The sequence below is a fragment of the Pteropus medius genome, unplaced genomic scaffold (genome assembly GCF_902729225.1).
Source record: "Pteropus medius unplaced genomic scaffold, Ma_sr-lr_union100, whole genome shotgun sequence".
In the NCBI taxonomy this organism is placed as follows: Eukaryota; Metazoa; Chordata; class Mammalia; order Chiroptera; family Pteropodidae; genus Pteropus; species Pteropus medius.
This window is the reverse complement of record NW_024342474.1, coordinates 11,910,062-11,931,502: the sequence shown is the minus strand read 5'-3', so window position 1 is coordinate 11,931,502 and position 21,441 is coordinate 11,910,062. Positions and strand designations below refer to the sequence as shown.

Below are 21,441 nucleotides of genomic sequence, written 5' to 3'. Positions count from 1 at the left end.
AAGGACAGATAAAGAGCTTCCCAGACAAAAATAAACTAAAGGAATTTATCACCACAAAGCAGAATTACAGGAAATGTTGGAAGGACATTTTTATGAAGAAAAAACACGTATCAAAAACAGGAATAAAGAATGGTAACAACTACATTCCTATCAATAAGTACCTTAAATTGAAAAGAATTAAATGCTCCAACCAAGGGATAGAGTGGCTGAAAGGATAAGAAAACAAGACCACTACGTATGAAAAGGAAGGGGATGGAAAAAGATATTGCTGTGATGAACCTAGAAGGAATTTAAGTCAGAGAAAGATAAAATTATATGATTTCACTTATATGCAGAATTTAAGGAATAAAAAGAACAAACTAATCAAAAACAAACTCACAAATATAGTAGACAATTTGTTGATGGACAGAGGGGAGGAGAGCTTGTGGGGCTGGGAGAATGGGGTAAAGGGTTAAAGAAGTACAAATTAGTAGCTGATGGATGGTCACGGGGATGGGAAGCACGGCATAGGGAATGCAATTATCATTAATACATTGGCTAGGTGGAGAGTCAGGGGAGGGAGGGAGCAATTGGGGGGATCATTTTACTAACTATATAGATGTCTAACTAACGTACTGTATACTTGAAACTAAAATTTAAAAAATAAAAAGACATGTAAAAAATAGAAAGGATGTTGGTCAGCACAAAAAAGCATCAGTATATACAACAGTCTTTACATGAGTTTTCTTCCAAAGGAGTTTTCTTCCAAGGATTACTTCCAAAGACATTTGAGCTACAGTATTTGTTAAGGTGGCAGCAAAAAACAATAGTGTTAACAGAGCTACAGAATTAAACAATAAGTCAACTAGAAATTGAAGACAGCCTGTGAGAAAGAGAGGCGGGGAGGATATGATAACAACTGACACTTTAGATCTCAAATCACGTGCCAGGCACTGTGCTAAGCCCAGCCATGCATTTTCTCTTGTAACCCTTACTACAACCCTCTGAGATGGGTCCTGTTATTAGACACACTTTCCAGATGAAGAACCAGGCAGAGTGATGCTGATCACTCAGCTGGGAAGCAGTGGAGTCAGGACTCAAACCCCAGATTGTCTGAATCCAGTGCCCCAGTTTTTAATCACTTCATTATTCTGTGTAGTCAGGCTGAACTCAGCACTCCAGGGGAGAGGGTTATAGTGGCCCTGGAACCCAAACTCTCCTAGTTAAACACGTTCGCTTTGACTCTATATCCACCAAATAACTTTCAGGTTATAATTTGGCCTCTCTGGTATCACGACAGCAGGGAGAGTTTCGTGAGTCATATGAGAGTAATTTCTCCCTGTTAAATGATGAATTGGTGGTTTCCTCCCTACCTCAGGCTCCTGAATGGTCAGTTACCAAGAGTCAGGCCCTTAAGCCTGAGCATACTCCAGCTCCATAAATGGAGGCCAGATCCCAGAAGGCTCCAACTCCAACCAGCCCTCCTTTGTATAAAATCTCCACCATTTCCGAACTCCAATCTTCACTTTTGTTTTCCATGAACACCACAACTCAGTGTCTCTCTTTAGCAAAGGGAAAATGGCAAATGAAAACTCGTTAACATTTTGAGAGCCTCACCCTCCATCATTTCAACTATATGCTCTTCTCTTCTCTGTATAAATATGTTTTCTTTAAAATCAAAAAAAACTCCCCATTATCAATGCTTCTTAGAACTGGTTGACTCATATATGTCAAATCTATTAGTGTCATCACAATATCGGCTTGCCTTTTTGTCCAGTTTCTGGACTCTATAAAGAAATAAGTAACATTTGAACTGGTGCTTTGATTGCTATGCTGACAAAATCCTTTATATATGATAAAAATATATATATATTGTTCTTATATGTATAATAGATTACATATAGCATCTATATATAAAATACCTTTTTATCTATCTTTTTTCTAAAGGAAAATGCTCTGCCAGGCACTGAGCATTTAGCATATCCTGACAGATAATACCCCAAAGGCATGGCCTGCCCAAACTTCTTCTAAGGGTCCATCTATGCAGACATGGTCTGATTCTATGGGGAGGGTCTGTAAACCAAGGCGAGCTAATCTTAACACACACAACTACTTCTCAGGGCCTGATGTTAAAAAGGTAGCTCAGGTCATCAGGGTGCTGTCTTGGTAACTTGACTGGGAAACACTGAAAGACAGGGCTGGTGGCAATGGTGCTGAGGGTCAAAGAGGGCATGAGGTTGGGCTTGGGCTACAACAAGCTAACAGAGCACTGAGATTGTGAGAAGGTAGAAAGTCACAGTAGTCTGAAGAGGATCAGAAGTTGTGTGGAACAGAGGAGATGAGAAAGGAGTAGACACATGTAGAAAAGCATGTGCCAAGTAGTCCTTGTTTTCAGGATGATAAACATAGCTAAGAAAGAATGAAGGATGCCTGGAGCTGGGAAGGAAGAGGGGATGAGAACCAAAGCATCAAGGGAAATTAGAAATGAGCAATGACTGGCACCATCAGAGGTGCAATGTAGAATCCTCTCACTTTACTTTAACCACCTGTGTGTCATATTTCTCAAAGGAAGGAAGGAGAGAAGAAAAGATGGAAGGAAGGAAGGAAGGAAGGAAGGAAGGAAGGAAGGAAGGAAGGAAGGGAAAGGAGGAAGGAAGGAAGGAAGGAAGGAAGGAAGGAATGAAGGAAGGAAAGCATACCTTTTATAAAACATATAATGTCCTAAATTCTCACCAAGGACAAACTTGCCCCACAAGACAGCCCCGTTTCTCACCTAGTCTCAGTAAAGAAAGAATCTTTACTACCACTTATGAATTTACATTTTGTTCTTATGACAAGATTTATGTGGCTGATCACATACTAGATAAAGACAGCACTATGATAGTCTATAAGTTTTATTAGTGTGAGCAGAATAGACAGAGGCCCAACGCCCACTCCACTTTTCTAGACATGGCCTGCAGTCAACACACTACATTATTGCCTGTCGCAAACATCCTGTCATTGCTACTTAACGCCATGCACTATGCATGGTCCTCACCCCAATCCTGAGGTTCTTCAATGTCATCCCAACCCTAGTCCAGGACTGGGTATGAAACTCTTCCATAAACCCTCCAATTTACAGGAAGTTTCCCTGTCCACGTAAAACAAACACATTTCTTTTCTATTATGGCTGCTTATATGAGCCATTGCTTGCCGAATTCTCTACTTTCATTGGGGAAACTAAACATTGAAGGAGGTTACTGAAAAGTGAAGTCAAAAATAAAATCAAAATACATTTCCTGGGCCCTGCGCAGTGTACAAAAATGGCTCCTTGCTTTAGTAGAACTACAAACACAATGGTGAAAATGTAGCACTTGGCATGGGGCCCGCAGGTCTCATTCTTTTACAATTATACCCAGATGTCAAACATCAGTGTTAGCCTTTAAAGCCTACAGAGTTGGTGAGTATTTAAAATGCTTCATGTCTGCCTTGTGGAAAAGTTAAAGTGAAGAGAAGACAGGTCTGTTTAACACAGCATGTGTTTTTCCTAACTAGCCAGTGACAAGTTGCAGAAAAGAGTTATTCAGGTACTTACTATTTATAACCCATGGCCACATCCACAAAATACTTTCTTCTCTGTCGATAGACATTGTCCTTAAATCCCTTAAAGAAAAAAGAGATTAAGTTATTTTAAAAAGTGCCAAAAAATTAGCTGCAGAAGGCCTAAAAGAAAATTGCTCTGGCATTGACTGAGCGTTCAATTCAAATGTAAATTTTTATCCTTGTATGGCCATCTTGATGACACAGGCAGAAGCAAATTGTTCCAACAGTAAAACCTCATTAAATTTGGTCTGTACTAATTTGCGATGTGTGAGAATTCAGCTAAAGTTTACCTTTCCACTAAGTAGGTAGACTGGATTAGCTAAGCAAATTGATATTGAGAACAGTATCCTTTGGTTTTCAAGTATCATTTACATGTAATTGATCTTAATCACAAATTAATCTTATCTTAGTCATTAAAACGATCCCTTTAACATGGTTGTTTGGTAAGTTAAACTAAATTTAATCGCCTTATATAAATGACCAATAAATGTGCATTCATTAAAAGTTCTAGCATTCACGATAATTATCGAATCCCCCAAATTAACATGAATTAAAGAGGTTTTGCTGTATTTTATGAGCATAGCCACACAATGCAAAATCGATTTTAAGGGATTCATGCACAGGATAGCAGGTTAGCTCCATTCTACTCTGAGTTCCTACGATTCTGATTAATCTTTAGCAACTGGAAGACTTTTTTTATCCACATTTATCCCAAGTCATAACACTTGGGAAATTAAACATCCTGACTGTCATTCTTCAGTCAACTGGAATCCTTCCAAGAAGATTTCTGGGTTTACTCAAGAATCTCTCCTCTTCTCAACAGACTTTCCATTTTCCTTCCCTTCCGGTACTTTCAGATAATCAATTATTTCCAGGGTTGTTTCTTCAAACTGCTGGAAGCCCAGAAGGAATTGTTTCAACTTAACTTTTTACCACTGCAACCCCAAAAGACAACCAGGAAACAGCGGTTACTAGGAGAATGGAGGCAAGGCAAGGAAATGGGCCACTGGCATCCTGAGCTCTGAGAGGAGAGCTGCCACAGGCCCACAAGTGCCTAGCCTACCTCTGCCGCAGCTCAGACACTTCTGCAAGGTTAGCCGTTCAAGAGAAACCCTGAACTCATAGGAAATCCTTCTAATCTCTCTTCTGCCTAAAGGACAACTGGCCAGATTTCAGGCCAGAAATCTTCGCAGGACTGTCTGCTGGATGGAAATGAAGAACTTCCGTTGCAAACAACCTTTCTCGTAGCAATGACAAGGGAGTTAATTATAGAGGGAGGGATAGTGAAGGCACTGTGATCAACCGAATTCCCTGCAGAAATAAAGTATCCCGCCCTAGAAGCTAGCAGTGTTTTCCTTTTGCGATAAATTGGTTTTTTTTTAACTGGGGCTCCTGGGCAAGCTTGTGAAGCCTTAAAATATGTATATGCAAAATTCTGTGACCATAGCTACCACATTCACAAATGGGTCTGCGACCTAAAAAGGGGTATCTTGGTGGAGAGGCTATGTATGGTCATGCTAGAGAGTACAAGTTTCGACACTCACTAGTAATACCAGGCAACCCAGGCTGGTTAAACTGAAGAGCTCCATGCACCTTTATCACTCAAAAAGAAAGCAGGCCATGACAAAAGGAAGAGTCATGTGAAAAGCACAGCATCTGTTCCTCAGTTCCTGCCAAACCGGACACCATGGTAACAGCATCATAATCTGCTGGGCTTCCTGAAGAATCTCAATTGTCTCTCCTCAGCAAACACCTGCACCTTTTCCAGGCATTGGAGAGAGTAATTTACTCAACATGCCTCATTAGCCTAGTGTGGCAGTGATTATGCAAATGTGTGGGCGATACATGGCCTCCAGGATTGAACCATGGACTGGCAAAATAAAACAGGGATGCTGGCTACATTGGTGATTACAGAGACACGGCATTCCTTGGCCATCTACTTTGGCCTAAAGCCAGGAATAAGGTTACCAGATAAAATACATGACACTCATGCAATATTGGGGCATACTGTAAGAAAAAATTGTTTGTTGTTTATCTGAAATTGAAATTTAACTGAACATCCTATATGTTTATTTACTAAATCTGGCAGCCCTAGGGCCCAGAAAGTGTCTTCCGCACACCCACCCTTCCTCTCTCGATTTAAATCAAGAGAAACTGAAGACCAGCCAGCACCCTGAAGGGCTCAACTAAATGCATGCTGGCATCCAAGCAGCTATCCCAAGTAAGTAACCCTGATAGAATATTAGGATCAACATTCTCAGAGGTTCTGATTTAAGCACCCTGAGGTGAGATTCTGGCCTCAATATATTTTTAAATCCCCCAGATCATTTGAATGGAAAAGCTAGGGCTGAGAATCATGGAGCTAGGACATTAGTTCTACTACTTTAGAGCTCATCAGAATCTCTTGCAAATCCTTTTAAATGCAGATTTCAGGGTCCATCCCTGAAAGTTCTGATTAATTTGGCTTCACATGAGCCTCAAGGTATTGCACTTTGAGCAAGCACCTCATAGGTGGACTACACTTTGAAAGATCCTCCCAGTCTGGATCCTTGCTACTCAAAGTGTGGTCCCCAGACCTCCAGCATAGGCCTCAACTGGGAGCTCACTAGAACCTCAGGACCTCCATCTGCATTTTTAAAAAAACCTCCAGATGATTTATTTGTCCATTGAAGTTTGAGAGGCATCAAACTGGAGAGAGATTTAATCCTTTCTAAGAAGCCTTGGCAACCTCTTGTATTCCAATCCCCTTCTGAACCATCCCAGCACAGGGGCCATCCTCTCACAATCACCCCTGTCTCAGCCCAGGGATTACTCCTAAGCACAGAAAGTCCTTACACAACTTTTTCCATCCTCATCAAATAATAACTTATAGAAAACACCAGCTTACCAACATCAAGTTTTGCATAATAAACATTTGGTGTGCTTGTAAAAGAAATATGTATGGTTAAAAAAAATGAGTGAAGTAGAAGATTGCTAAGTACTTGCCATTATTTTAGGTGGCTGCACAGAAAATAAGAGAAGGTTTCATAAGGTCGGTGCAATTAGGAGTAATGGAACAAAATAAAGCACTGGACAATGCACGCTGCATATTGGAATAAATTTTTTCACAGCAAGGTCAGTGGTTCCTGTAGCTGTTCCATTAAAATGGTTGATCCCCTTTCTGCAGATGAGTAATTTTCAAATTAGACTAAGGGGAGGATTTGGAAATACGAGATTAGCAAGAAATTCTTTACTGTTCAGGCATCGATCTGGATGATTTAACACAGCATTTCCATTCCTGGAATTAAGTATTTACTCTTGCCAAAATGCTCTCCAGTTGTTTTATTAACTAGGCTTTACGAACACCCCTTTGAGGTCAATAAGAATTTTACTTCCACTTTTTACACAAGGCATTTGAAGAGCAAAGGTAGGGAGACTTGCCCAAGGTCATCCTGTAGGATAACGGCTTGTGTCTGGGAAGTCCTAATACTGCTATCTCTTAAATTATACTTTCGTGCTCATTCTGACTCCTCTGGAGATGAACAAGGGGAAGATGACAAATGGATGATTATTAAAGGCACTTTGGGGTGTTTTACTAATGTTCTGGAGCTTTACATGTGAATTGCTGTGAATTATTCTGAAATGTTAGGCTATGATGGCAAATATAATATACTGTCTTTGAATTCAGCTTTTTGGAAATAATACAATTTAATTAGATCTGTCTGAACATTTGTTTGAATGATATGTTATGAATTAGTTTGAACTGGTTTATTGTTCCAAATGACTGGTTTGATTGAAAATTTCCCTCTTGTTGAAGCAGTCATATTTAAATCAGAGTTCTCAAACTAAAGTGTGGGCTTGTTAAAACAAGCTCCCAGGTGCTGCTGATGCCGCTGGTCCTGGGACCACACTTAGAGAACCACTGCATAGCATATAGTCCCACTATCAGATTTCTAGATTTCCTCCATTTAAATAAAACGAATATCATAAGCCATTACCCTCAGACCACAAAGCCCTCCTGTAATCATAACCAATCTGCTTGAGTTTCATCCTTTTATCTGCCTGTTTTTAGACAACGGGCGTGGAGGAAAAAGATGTTTGTAACGAATGAGTACATTGCTTATTTCTCCCAGCCTATTAACCTATTAACTGCCCATAAAGAAGTTCCGGGTCTCTTGTGTTAAATAAAAACTAATGTGAGGGGAGAGGAAGGGAATAATGGGAAATGCCAACCTACGTATCGTATTTCTTTAAAGGTGGTCGTTTTTATTAGAGTAGATGAGAGATGATGGTAAATAGATTCCTGTAGATGTGGGAAGAGATTTGTCTTCCATCACGACTTTATTCTAAACCTTCTGCCTTTCCATTGAGACTGAAGTCCACTACATTACTCCTAACTACCTCCAGTCAAGGAAAATAGCAAAGATAATTTTATTCTCTCACTGAGCCCCATAATGCCAAGTCCTCCCTAGTTCCCCAAAGGAATGATCCATTTCAGTTTATCATTTTTCCAAGGGCCACCATCTGCAAGTATATTTCAAGCTATCTAATTCTACAGGAATATTCTCCAAGGTTTAGAATCTCCTTCTCTATCCAACTTTTTAAAAAATAAATGCTGTATGAAAATGCTATCTTTCTAACCTGCTTGCAGCCAATGCATATTTACAGGGAAGTTTTATCATTTAAAAGTCTGCTCTCGATTATAGGGAATAAATAATAAATTGCTCTACAATAAAGCATTACGGCACAGAACATGGCACACAGCCTGGCACATGGGCAGAGCTGAAAGAGCATGTATGTAATGGGTTTCACTGGACACTTACTGGGTGATCAGCATCAAGCTCAGAACCATACATGAGAACTCTGTGAGAGCATTTGTCTAATTCAGAGATCTTCCGGGGGAACCAGGGCACATCCTCTAGCTCTGTTGAAAACACAGTGCAGTTTCAAAAATATTAGCTCACAGATTGTGTTTTCCCCTTTACAACATTTGTCAGATTGCAAGATCACCCGACAAGCAAAAACTGGCCTTGCCTTCTTCCTCTGTCCAAATGTTCTCTGGCGGATTCAGCGTCACAATTGTAGTTTGAAATTTCAGCAACTGAATGAGCTCATTGAATTCTGTTTTGCCACACTCACAGTCCACAAAGATCTCAACCTCTGAACTTCTTCGCCGGGATTTCCTGGACTCGATATGAACCATGTTGACATGTTTTTCCTGTGGAAATATAAGCAACATTTCTACATCACCTCCAGGGCACAATAAAAGAGATGCCACCAGCTGTTCTCGTTGTGCTCTTAAGAAAAAAGGTGCCAGGTGTCCTAGAAGAAGAAAAGACAATCACCTGGCTCCTTGCTTGATGAAAACATGGATGTGTTTTCTACTAGTGTCTCTATTAATAGAAATAGAAACTGTATGTCAGTTTTCCTGTCTCATTAAAAAAAAAAAAAGAGTGGGGTATTAAGGTATGTAAAGAGCCCTATAAAATATATTATAATAGAGAACATCATCATTTCCCAGAGCAGTTCACATCTAATTGGTGGTATGCATGATTATTTAGGGGGAGAGGGAATTAACTTATCATATTATCATATAATCCCCAGATTTTTATATTTATTTTCATACATTTCCAAAAACATAACTAAAACTCAAACCTCTGATTTTATGGTGGTATAAAGTCTACTATAAAGTCCTCAAATAAACGATTTAAAGTTTAAAAATAAAATAATCTTCGAAAAAATAAGTAAATAGTACAAATGGTAGGCAGATGAGGCAGAAATTAGGAAGATGGTATAAAAATGACTGATGTTTGGGAAACATGGGCCCAGGCGTAGCCCACATCCTAGGAAAAGAAAAGGAAGAAAAGCAGCTAAGAAAAGATCTCCGAAAGCCGAGAAAAAACAAAAAACAAACATAAAAACCCTAAATGGGACCCCTTAGTAACTGTTCTCTTTCAGCCCCCCATAGGCTAGCTTCATACAAGGATGTTTTGTTAAAACTATCACCCCATAGTGGATTTCAGGGGTAAAAGTCTTCTTCCAATAAGATGTCCGAGGGATGGCAACAATTTAATACTTAAACCTCAGGTTTAAATTTCCTCAGAGATATAGTCTTCCCTTACCAAGAATTAGGTGCAGACTAAAATCTCCTCTCTACCCTAAATCATCCCCAAATGGCAGATACCTCCCCATCACTCCACATGATATATTCTGATCATCAGCACAATTCCTAATAAAATGCTGTATGGTCTCAGAATTTTCAGCATAGGAGCAAGATAGGGAGTTTCCAGTGCCAGAGTAAGATTAAATCAAACAGCATCCAGCATCTTCTGTATAAAGAAATGAATCCCGTGACAAGAAAACTACATGCTCTATTTGTTTTGATTAACCTTTACACTAACGCCATATTTAGACTATCATTAAGTTCAAAGTTCAAGAGTCTTCATACATATTCAGTCACTTTGGACTTATAATGTCCTTTGGTTGAAGCACAGTAGGTATTTTTAGACAAGGGGACTGAGTCCAGATGGATTAAGTGGTTTAGGTAAGGTCCCATGACTAGCTGATGACCAAATAAAAACCCAAGGGTGCTAACACCTTCTCCAGAGGTTTTTCCACTGCACCCAGCTGTCTAACTAAATTGGCCTGCCTTCGGGCACTGTATAGAGACAGCGCTGGATGATAGAATTATGCATAAAATATTTCCCCAGATTTCCATTACCGCTGTTTATGGTGCCTGACCTTTCTTCAAGGTCAAAAGAGAACAAGGAAATATTTGCCAAATGAGGCTGCTAATTCCCCTCTATAGTCATCAAAGAGGCATTACAATAATACCTCATATCTGTACACTTTACAAAGCACGTTCACTCATATTACTTCATCACAACAACCTTGTTAAGTAGGAAGTATTATTGCTATTTCACAAATGAAGAAATTGAACCTAAGAAGCAACTGTGATTAGCCACGCCAGAACACAAGTCTGAATCCTCTGACTATAACTCCAACCATCTTTCCACTGCACTAGCAGCCCAAGGCACCATGAAAAGCTGTGCTCCCTATCTTATCTAATCAGCAGCCATTGCCCCCAAACAAAATACATTTATTTGTAAGGGAGGGTGATTGCTGAAGAGAAGGGGAGCCAGCAGATATACTCTGCAAGAAGGCAATAGTTTTTCTAAGCTTTTCTAACCTCACTCTTAACTAGGCTCTTTCTTGAGTATTTAAACCACTGATGTGGGCCTGGGAAAAGGCCACTGTATTTCTCTAAGATAAAGAGAGCTAGTCCCAGTTTCTACATAAGGAGAATGACTCATCTTTATAAAATACATGCTAAGTTCATGAAACAATGAGGCTTAGTGGAATACCAAATGCCTATTCTCATATATCTCATTTTATGCAGCAAATGTTATCCTAGGACATGGGCGTACTTCAAACATTAAATCAAAAAAAAAAGGCTGCAGGCTCTTGATATTTAAAGATATCCTATTTGGCTCCTTTTGTGTCTGCATTTCATGTGTGAGGCTCACATGTTTTAATTACTGGCTTCCTTACCTGGCAACAGTCTGCAGAACAACTAGTTGGCTAACTCTGAATTAATAAAACATAGTCCACACAAATCTGCTTATTCCATTGTTTGTCAAACTCCCAATGAAGTTTTGGTTCTTTGAAACTTTCAACACACTATCTAGAAATTGATTCAACAATGTTTCAGAACAGATGACAGATTTGTAATCATGCACACAGTCACTTTTAAAGTTATGTAATAATATTTTATATTCACCTGAAAGAGTTTCAGCGCTTTCACCAATCCCCCAACTTCATTTTTCAAGGAGAATACAACTGCCGTCTTGCCACTTTCTGCGACAGTTTCACTTTTGCTGCTTCCCTTGTTGCCTTTTTTATCATCATGTTTGCTAGAGTTAGCTTTATTTAGCTTCAGGAAGGAAGAAATACACACAAAAATATTAATTAGGATTCCAGAGTTCTCTTTTACTACTAGATTTTTTTTTTCAGGTATTCCATTCATACACCGGAAACCCCAGCAATCACATAAACTCAAGGAGAAGTTGCCATGTCAACCCATATCTTTTGATCATAAATATTGGTCAAATTCACTCTGGGAAACTATTTCCTGATGCTCTAAGATATCATCCAGTGGTTGAAAGTAAAGGGAGATCAGATTTGATTCACTTCAACAGCAACAGAAATCTGACTGTCGTAAAGTAAAAAAGTCTCACATATGAATAATTCCTGCCTTTCTAGATTTATTTTACATCATAAAATTTGATCTGTGAGCCTAATTGAATCATGGAAACTACATTAATTATTAAATATAAAAAAAGACTAAATGTATTTTTTACAACACTCATTTTAGTTTCAATTAAGTCTTAAAAACAAAATATTCATTTTATTCTGAAATATGTGAGGCCATGCACTGAAATTGATAACCTTACTTTCTGCAATTAAATCCATATTGCCAATGTGAATAAATCTATCTACAGAAGTTCAGCACAAAGGGATATATTCAAATAAGGCCATCTGTGTCAGCAGATAATATCTGAAAAGTGGCTGTTAAAATTCAGCCACAAAGAAAAGAAAAAAGAAAGAAAAGAAATGGGGTGGGAGATGGAGGGGGGAATAGGGAAGAGGGAGGAAGGGATGTAGGGAAGGGGACTGAAGAGAGAGAGAGAGAGAACTAATCATTAGGAGCAAAGAGCAGAATCTGAGAAACTGAAAAAGATTAACACTTCATTAGCCATTCAAGATACTATAATGCATGAGTAAGTAATGACTATCAGTACTAAAGACAAAAATGACAGATTTCAGAAACTCATCACATTGTCAGAAATGCAGAATAAAAAGCTGGAAACTTTTGACAGACAAAGCAAAATTAGGGCATTTTTTTTTTACATGCAAATGAAGAATTCAGTAAACAGAGAAATTTCTCCCTGGCAAATAGTGATATAATACAATCACACCAATCTATTACTTTCTCATGAAACAGAAATGTGCATTAGAAATGGAACCCAGTGAATAGTGATTTGCCCTTGTCTTTCTCTGATTTCTCTACTGGCTTTATTTTCACATGTTAGGATTGCCTCACTAGATTTGCATATCATAAAAAATAATATTTTGTTATTTATGACTTAAAGGAAAGAAGTTTATGCCAATATTGGCATTTGACAGTATGTTCAGTCATTAAAAGCTGAAATTTACTCTCAACATCTGCCTCTTTCTCACTACATAACACATAGATCTTATATATTTAAGTAGCATTTTTATTATATGAAATGGTCATAGATTAACCATATCTCTGAGTTTTCTTTTCTTCCTTCTAGCAGTTCATTAAGACTTCAGATTTCCTCAGGTAATATCTCATCCAAATATTCATGATATTTAAATGTTAGAAAATTTTTAAGTTTTTGGTCTCATTTTTGCGAGTTGATTTAAATGAGTTCTACAAAACTTGCTCTGATTACTTTTCAACATTTTTAGCAGTAATAATATGCCAGTACAATACAATCCTCTGGCACATATTTGGAGCTACAATATTAAAACAGATTTTTCTGTGATACAGATGGAACTGTAATTGTTTGATAATGTCTAGTACAGTAATGAAATATCATTTAATATTTTTAATGACTATGAATCTGAATACATTTTTCTTTCACTGTCTTTTTTATTAAATCCCATGGCTATTACCTTAAATCAGAATCTAAAATCATACAAAATATTACTTTTTTATTCTGTTAATAATAAAATATAAAAACTGCCTTAAAGATTGAAACAAGTGGTATATTGCTTTCACTACTCCATCAATTAAACTGAAAAAAAATGAATTAAGGAAGAATGCAGGAAAACTTTTGAAAGGAATTCGATTTTTCTTTCATTCCAATAACCAGTACCTATAGACAAAAGTAGAAAAAAAGTACTTCTGTGTTTAAAGATCAGGCTTTGTGGATAGAATGGGGTATAAGATACACAACAATCTTGCAGGAACCGTAGAAATCTATTTATTTCTTCTCCTTGTTTCTACTCCATAACAAATGGCCTTTCAAAATTCTATACGCCTTTTTGGTTGTGGATGTAAGACACTGACTGGTTCATAACAACCTCTCATTCTTAATGTTCAGGACCTTTTTTGCTTTCTACTTATAAAATTTGAGGAAAGAAAGTTTAGCACTAGCAATCAGTACATCTGCTTTACTTTATGGGGAGAGAAGGAATACTGAAGGTAGACAGGAGGAAGGTAGGGTACACAGATCATAGAAGGTGTTGAGGTGTTTGTGCTTACTCTACGCCAGGTGTTCACATGGCAGGATAAGATGATTGCTACCCTAGAAAACTCTCTAGAGAGAGCCAGCTACTCAGTACTCACTGTTAAGCTGCCAATTAGCTGATGCTCTTCGGGGACCGCTGAATCCAAGGAAAACCCTCTCCTTGCCCAGTATTTACTGGAAAACATCATCATTGCCGGCTGCATGGATCCCGATGTAATTTTCTTTCTCTGCAGCAGGGGGGACTAGAGGGGCAGTAGCAGCGCTGGAGGAGTTTGAGAGAGGAAGGAGCGTGAGAACAGTAAGCCCACTCGGGGCGCTGTCCAGATCCCTGGTGCTGAAAAAAAGAGCAATGCGAATTCTCCCCTTCCCAGGCTCCTTTATATGAGTGACTGGGGACTGATGGAAGGCTGATTAGAAAGAAACTCATTTCTGGCTGCTGATGGCCACGATCAGATTACAGACCTGAAGCCTGGGGTTATCTGTGCTCATGGTGCAATTTGTTTCATAGGTCGAGTAGCCGTTTTGGTATGGGTGGTGGAGAACAATCCATAACGGGGTATTATTTGTAAAAGAAACATCTGTACCCTGACATTAGCTCTCATCTCTCAAACCTGCTACTGGCAAGTTAACCTCAGCCATTAGGTGCCTATGAATTCAGAGATTTTTTGTTTTCTTTCCAAAAGGAGGAAAATAATTTAAGAAAAATCAACACTGCTGAATCCCTAAGCCATTTGACTTTATGTTAATAAGCTTCTTCTGTTCTGATGTGTTATGATTGTGTGTATGCATGTGTATGTGATAGCTTTCATAAAAGGCACTGCATCCCAATTGTATGATGCCGCTTCGTGGTGATAATCAGGCAATTGTACTGTAAGAAAATATGAGGCTTTGATTTAGCCACGAATACATTAGCCATATATTTGATAAGCTACGTAGATATAGTTAAGACACTGACCCTAGAATCCTCCTAAGTGGGTAGGAAAAGGAATCTAAATGCCTATATATTAGTAATTCCTATGATGCTATTTATGGGTAGTGAATTTTCTCTCCACTTGTAACTAGATCAAATCCAACAAATTTTACATATATTAATTGATGTCGTTTTATTAAAACTTTAGTAAGTCATAAAATTCACCATCATAGGAAGATATTGCCAACTTCCTGAAAAATGGAAGACTCTTGACAAAATGTGCTTTAATGCAAAACTACACAAAACCGGGAGCTGACACTCCTTGTCTATAAAGAAAACAAGACGAAAAAATTCAAAACAGGAATAAACTAATATTAACTGAATTTTAATTGTTACTGAAGTCTTGAAGAGAAATAATTATTTGATCTAATTTTGGAAATATTATTTGGCTTGCATGTCCCCTAAAAATCAGCTCTGACCAACTAATAAGAAAGTCAAGTTTAAATACACTGACTGAAATAATGGTAATAATAGTAGCAAACATTACTGAGCGCTTAGCATTTGCCAATTTCTATTCTATGCACTTTTTTAGGTAAAAACAGGATTCACCATCACAACAGTTACAAGGCGGTAACTATCATTTGCATTTTATATATGGAAAAACTGAGGCACAAATAATTTAGATAACTTGCCAAAGGTTCACACAATTAAAAAGTGATTGAAGCAGTATTTAAATTTGGGCAGTCTGGCTCCAAACTCTATGCTCTCAACTACTATAGTATACAAACTCTTGAGAATTTCAAACAAGGAAAAATATCTTAACATGACTCAAGAGGTCATACATAGATTATTTCAGCTAGACCTGGGTTTTGGAAGATATGTAACTCAACAGAGATTTGTTCATTCACTTTGTGTTAGGCACTGAAACTTGGGATTACAATGAATGAGATACAGTGTCTACCCTCAAGGAGATCACAGACTAGCTGAAAGAAACATACATGCAAATAAATAAGTGAAACAAAATATATTGACCTCTCTACAGAAGACATTAGAAGCATGAAGAATGCAATGAAAAGAACAAGAGATGTTAAGGGGTAAAATCCACAGGACAACATCTCTACTCAGATGTGGGAGCAGAAAAAAAAAGTTCCAGTATAACTCCCAAATTTCTGACTTGAGAGATCAGGTGAATGATAATGTCATTCACTTACCTAAACCACACATGAATAATAGCAATTTAAGAGAAAATTTTTTTAAGTTTAATTTTATACATATTGCATGTGAATGGTTAAGTGACGACATCCATTAAGCATTTTAATATATGGGTTCAATACCTGAAATGAGACTTACTTAAATATAGCAATTAGGCATTCTCAAATAACTGGATCTATGTGAGTATAGCTTCACTTATGGAGAATATGTTGTTTGAGAAGCCAAGAACAGACCCTGGGGAATACCAAATTTAAGAAGCAATTTAAAATAAAAAATCAAGAAAAAGAAAATTTAAAAGTTCAGAAAGGTAGGAAAAGGAAAGCTATTTAGAGTAGTCAAACTCATAGAAACAGAAAGTAGAATGGTGGTTGCCAGGGGCTGGAGGGAGGGGAAAATAGGGTACAGAGATAAAAAAAAAAAAAACTTCTGGAGATGATTGGTTGCACAACAATGTGAATGTATTATAATTAAAGGTAGAATGAAAAAGAGAAGTCATCAGGTAACAGAATGATTAAAGGAGGTGAAATATGAAAGCTTAAAAAGACATGACCTTGGGAGACCACCTAGGAAGACCAGGTGCTGTAGGAGTAAAAAATAAAAAAATAAGAGATTGTAAGCTGACAAGGTCATTGCAATCTGTGAAGTCAACCAAGGGTTGCCTCATCTAAAAAATAAAAATAAAAATATAAAATAAATAAAATAAAATAAAGATATGATTTGTGATCAACAGTTTCATAAACTACAGAGAAGAGAAAGGGAATGAAGACAAGAGGAAGACTACTAGATTTGGCTATGAAATTGTCATCGATGACCTTTAAGGGTACAGTTTTAGCAAAAGAGAGGAAATTAAACCCAGATTACAAGAGTTAAAGAGAATGTGGATGCTGAAGTCCAGAGGTCTAGATCATTTATATAAGATATTAAAGAACTCTTCCTAATTAAGAATATAGACTACTATTTTTGCTTCCTCCAGAAATCCTATTAAAGCAACAGTAAAGGATTTCCTTTCCTTTTTAAGGCACAAAATAATAGCATAAATTGAAGAAACAACAGCAACGAAAATATTGGAGGCTTGACAGGAGAATGAAAAGTAATCGAAGACTTTGCAGACATGAGGAAGCTGAACTTTAAGCTATCAATGAAGACGGAGAAGCAACTCAATTTATACTGTAGAATCCCCTAAAGACTCAAATATCTCTAGAAGTGTGTGTGTTGCCCTTCAAATAAAAGATATTGAAAAACTGTGGTTCAAAGTCTATTTAAGAAGCAATTAAACAATTTCAAAACTTAACAACAAAGTTACAATAATCAAAACAGTGTGATACTGCATAAGGAGAGACATATAGATAAATGAAATAGAATTTAGAGTCCAGAAATAAACCCTTACATTTCTGGTCAACTGATTTTGAACGAAAGTGCCAAGACAATTTAATGGAGAAAGAATAATCTCTTTAATGATTTTGCTGGGACAATTTTGGATATATCCACATGAAAAAAAAACAATAAAGTTGAACTCCTTCTACCTTACATCATACACAAAAATTTCTTCAAAATGGGTTATAGACCTAAATGTAGGAGCTAAAACTCTTAAAGAAAACATGGAAGTATACCTTTATGACCTTGAATTAAGCAATTGTTTCTGATATGATGCCAAAAGCATAATCAACCAAAGAAAAAAATAGATTTCATCAAAATTAAACACTTTCATGTTTCAAAGGACACCATCAAGAAAATGAAAATACAACCCATAGGATGGGAGAAAATATTTGTTAATCATGTATATCATAAGAGACAGTGTCTAGACTATATAAAGAGCTCTTACAACTCAACAATAAAAAAATGAATTTTTAAATGGGTAAAGTATTTGAACAGACATTTCTCCAAATATGGCCAAAAGCACATGAAAAGATGCTTAACATCATTAGTCACTAGAGAAATGCTAATCAAAAAATGTGAGCTATCACTTCACAAACCACAAGGGTGGCTAAAATAAAAAAGAGAAGTGTTGAGAGGAAGGGGAAAAATTGGAACCCTCATACATTATTGGTGGGACTGAAAAATGTACAGCCACTTGGTAGTTCCTCAAAACATAAAGTTACCATATGACCCAGCAATTCTATTCCTAGATATACATAAATAGGTATAATCACTTTGGAAAAATGTTTGGCAGCTCCTCAGAAAGTTAAACCTAGAGTTATCATATGACACAGTGATTTCACTCAGATATGTGCCTAAGAAAAATGAAAATGTGTATCCATACAAAAAGTTGAACATGAATGTTCATAGCAGCATTATTCATAGTAGCCAAAAGTAGAAACAACTCAATTATCAACTGATGAAAAGACAAAGTATGGTATATAAATAGCAATATAAAGGAATGAAGTATTGCTATGTATTACATGAATGAACTTTGAAAACATTATGCTAAGCGAAAATAAAACATTGTATGATTCCATTTATGTGAAATGTCTGGAGGTGGTAAAAAACACACACAAAGAGATGATAGAGAAGAGCGGGGGAGACAGGGAGACAGGGAGACAGGGAGAGGGAGAGAGAAAGAAATTGATAAGTGGTAACTAGGGGCTGAAGGGAGGTGGGAAGAGGATAACTTAATAGTTTGAGGGTGATGAAAATATTCTAAAATTAGATATTGATGCTAGTTGTGTAAGTCCTGGGAATATACTAAAAGCCACTGAGCTGTACACCTTAAAACGGTGAATTTCATGGCATATGAATTCTATCTTCAGATAGCTGTTATTTGGAGGGGGCAGTTAAAACCTCTTATTTCCTTCCCCTATTCTACATAGCCAAGCCAATTCCCTTCCTGTCCCCAGGTAATTGAATGGAGCTTATTTTCTGGAAAGGGTAGAGTGCCTCTGGACTGAAGGGTACCAGACATAGCTGAGATTAGAGATAGTATCTTGAAAAGAAGGTGATGAAATGTACCCATGCACTAAATACTGAGACTCCCAAACCTCAGGAAGCCCAGAGCCATGAATTTACCCTCCAGCCAGGTAAAGAGAGAAAATGTTCTCTGTCAAATAGACACTATAACTTCCCACGCTACTAAAATGCTTAATGTAGGCATGTTTTATGATTTTTTAAATTTTTTGATTATCTGCTATATTGACCAAGGAGGTTGACTTGAGAATGATCAGAATTCACTAATAAGCAAAATATATCTTATACTTGTGATCTTGTTTTTATAACAACTTTCAAAAAGACAAGCACATTTAAGCCCAAATTAAAGAGAATAAAACTGAAACACAAAGGAGAAAGTGATTTATTTTGAGGTCAGTGAGGCAATGGCTCAGATGAAACCAGAATACAGAGTTCAAATTTAAAATCACAATTACCTGAGTCAGCTCTTTTTCTGGCTGGAACCATGGAGGGTGCAGGGAAGATTGTTCCTTCTGTGCCAGAAACCCTTAAGAAAAAGCGAAGGAATTTTGCAGAGCTGAAGATCAAGCGCCTGAGAAAGAAGTTTGCCCAAAAGATACTTTGAAAGGCAAGGAGGAAACTTATGAAAAATCTAAGCACTATCACAAAGAATATAGGCAGATGTACAGAACATAGATCTGGATGACTAGGATGGCAAGAAAGGCTGGCAACTTCTATGTACCTGCAGAACCCAAACTGGCATTTGTTATCAGAGGCATTGATGGTGTGAGCTCCAAGGTCCGAAAGGTGCTGCAGCTTCTTTGCCTTCACCAGATCTTTAATGGCACCTTTGTTAAGCTCAACAAAGCTTCAATTAACATGCTGAGGACAGTGGAGCTGTACACTATGTGGGGGTACCCAAACCTGAAGTCAGTCAATGAATTGATCTACAAGCGTGGTTATGGCAAAATCAATAAAAAGCTAATTGCCCTGACAGATAACACATCGAATGCTCATTCTCTTGGTAAACATGGCATCATTACATAGAGCATCTGATCCATGAGATCTACTCTACTGGAAAACACTTCAAAGAAGCAAATATCCTCCTATGGCCCTTCAAGTTGTCTTCTCTATGAGGAAGAATGAAGAAAAAGGCCACCCATTTTGTAGAAGGTGGAGACACTAGCAACAGGGAAGACGAGATCAACAGGCTTATTAGCAGGATGAACTAAAGTATCTACCATGGTTATTTTTGTAATCTGGTCAATTATTAAACAGAGCCTGTTTTGAATTGAAAAAAAAAAAAATTACCTCGGTCAACGGGAAACCAACCAAATGGTGCCGTAAGGATATTCCTATAGGATAGTATGTTTGGGAAGGAAAAATAAACCACAGAGCTTTAAGATTACAAAAGATGGCCTGTGGCAATATCTATTTAGTTGCCGTGAGATGATAACATTTATTAAAGCTTAATCATGCTAGGAACTATATTAAATATATGTACTCCATTTACTCCTCACAAATGTGGTAGATATTATCTCCACCTACAGATGAGAAACCCAGGACTCAAGAGAAAATGGTTACAGCCCCAAATCTAAGAAGCAGCAGAGTCAGGTCTCAAATCCATGACTAGCTGACTCCAAAACCTGTGCCCATACCCAAATAGTTTAACCCTTCTGTTGCACATGTATAAGTACAGTGGACTTTTTATGAAATAAACAATTCCATCAGTTTGATTCAATTTTTCTAACATCTGTCTCCCGGGGCTTAGAGAATAAACTCTCCATCTGTGGCAAGAACATAAAGCATAAGGCGATACAAGCATCCACACAGCACTCACCTAAACCACCTCAAACTCCTTGAGGAAACGAATGCCTCAAGCAAGTTGTACTATTTGCCCAGAAGTACCACCAATATAACTCATATTGCGTTTAGGTAAGTATGGAACTCTAAATTGTAACCAAGAAACTTTGAGTCAGTGATAGCGGATAAATAAGAAAACAAAGAGAAACAGGCATGCAAAACTTCTAAGGTTTTTAAAAGCAAGTTTAACAAAGAAGATTGTGTATTTTATTTTTATTTATGGTGATGCTCTCAGACAACATAAGAGTCCTTAAGATAAACATATGAAAGAGAGTGAAATAAGAGAAACCTCCTATACCAAGGTGAGGCTTCTCATGGATTCTCTCCACACTGTGAAGGTATCCAAGGTATGCTAAAGAATGAAAATGGTCCACTGTCATATACAATACACAAAAATCAACTCAAAATGGATTAAAGACTTAAATGTAAAAAATGCTCACTATTACTTGAGCTCTCTCACAGAATAAACTCCCACTCTGATTTATTTACCTTATGTCTAATTCTGAACTAGAGTTGGAGATGTGAAAAACATTGCAAAATCAAATCTAGAGTGACCAAAAGAAATGAGAATTTCTGTGGGCAAGAATCTCCTTTTCTACAAGTGTTTAAAAGAGAGAATGTGCATTCTCACATTTGGAATGATTCAGTGGTCCTGTTAGTACCAAGGGACTAGATTAGGGAAAAGGATTCAGCTGAGCCTGAGTAATGGCTCCAGAAGTCTGCCTTCTAAATTTAATCTGCTGAACCACACTTGAT

At 37.5% G+C, this 21,441-nt stretch overlaps 1 protein-coding gene and 1 pseudogene across 1 annotated transcript in view; one reads left to right on the top strand and one right to left on the bottom strand.

Annotated features, from left to right (window-relative positions):
• TPH2 (tryptophan hydroxylase 2) overlaps positions 1-14,975 on the bottom strand; it is a 91,327-nt gene extending 76,352 nt beyond the window's left edge. Inside the window, exons 1-5 of the mRNA XM_039866031.1 lie at positions 13,919-14,975; positions 11,321-11,473; positions 8,575-8,758; positions 8,364-8,464; positions 3,554-3,621 (exon numbers count right to left, since the gene is read on the bottom strand). Coding sequence (XP_039721965.1) covers positions 3,554-3,621; positions 8,364-8,464; positions 8,575-8,758; positions 11,321-11,473; positions 13,919-14,023 — 611 coding nt within the window. The 5' untranslated portion in view covers positions 14,024-14,975. The remainder of the gene's footprint in view (positions 1-3,553; positions 3,622-8,363; positions 8,465-8,574; positions 8,759-11,320; positions 11,474-13,918) is intronic.
• A 4,325-nt stretch (positions 14,976-19,300) lies between these two features.
• Positions 19,301-20,054, top strand: LOC120605078 (60S ribosomal protein L7-like; annotated as a pseudogene).
• The last annotated feature ends 1,387 nt before the right edge of the window (positions 20,055-21,441 follow it).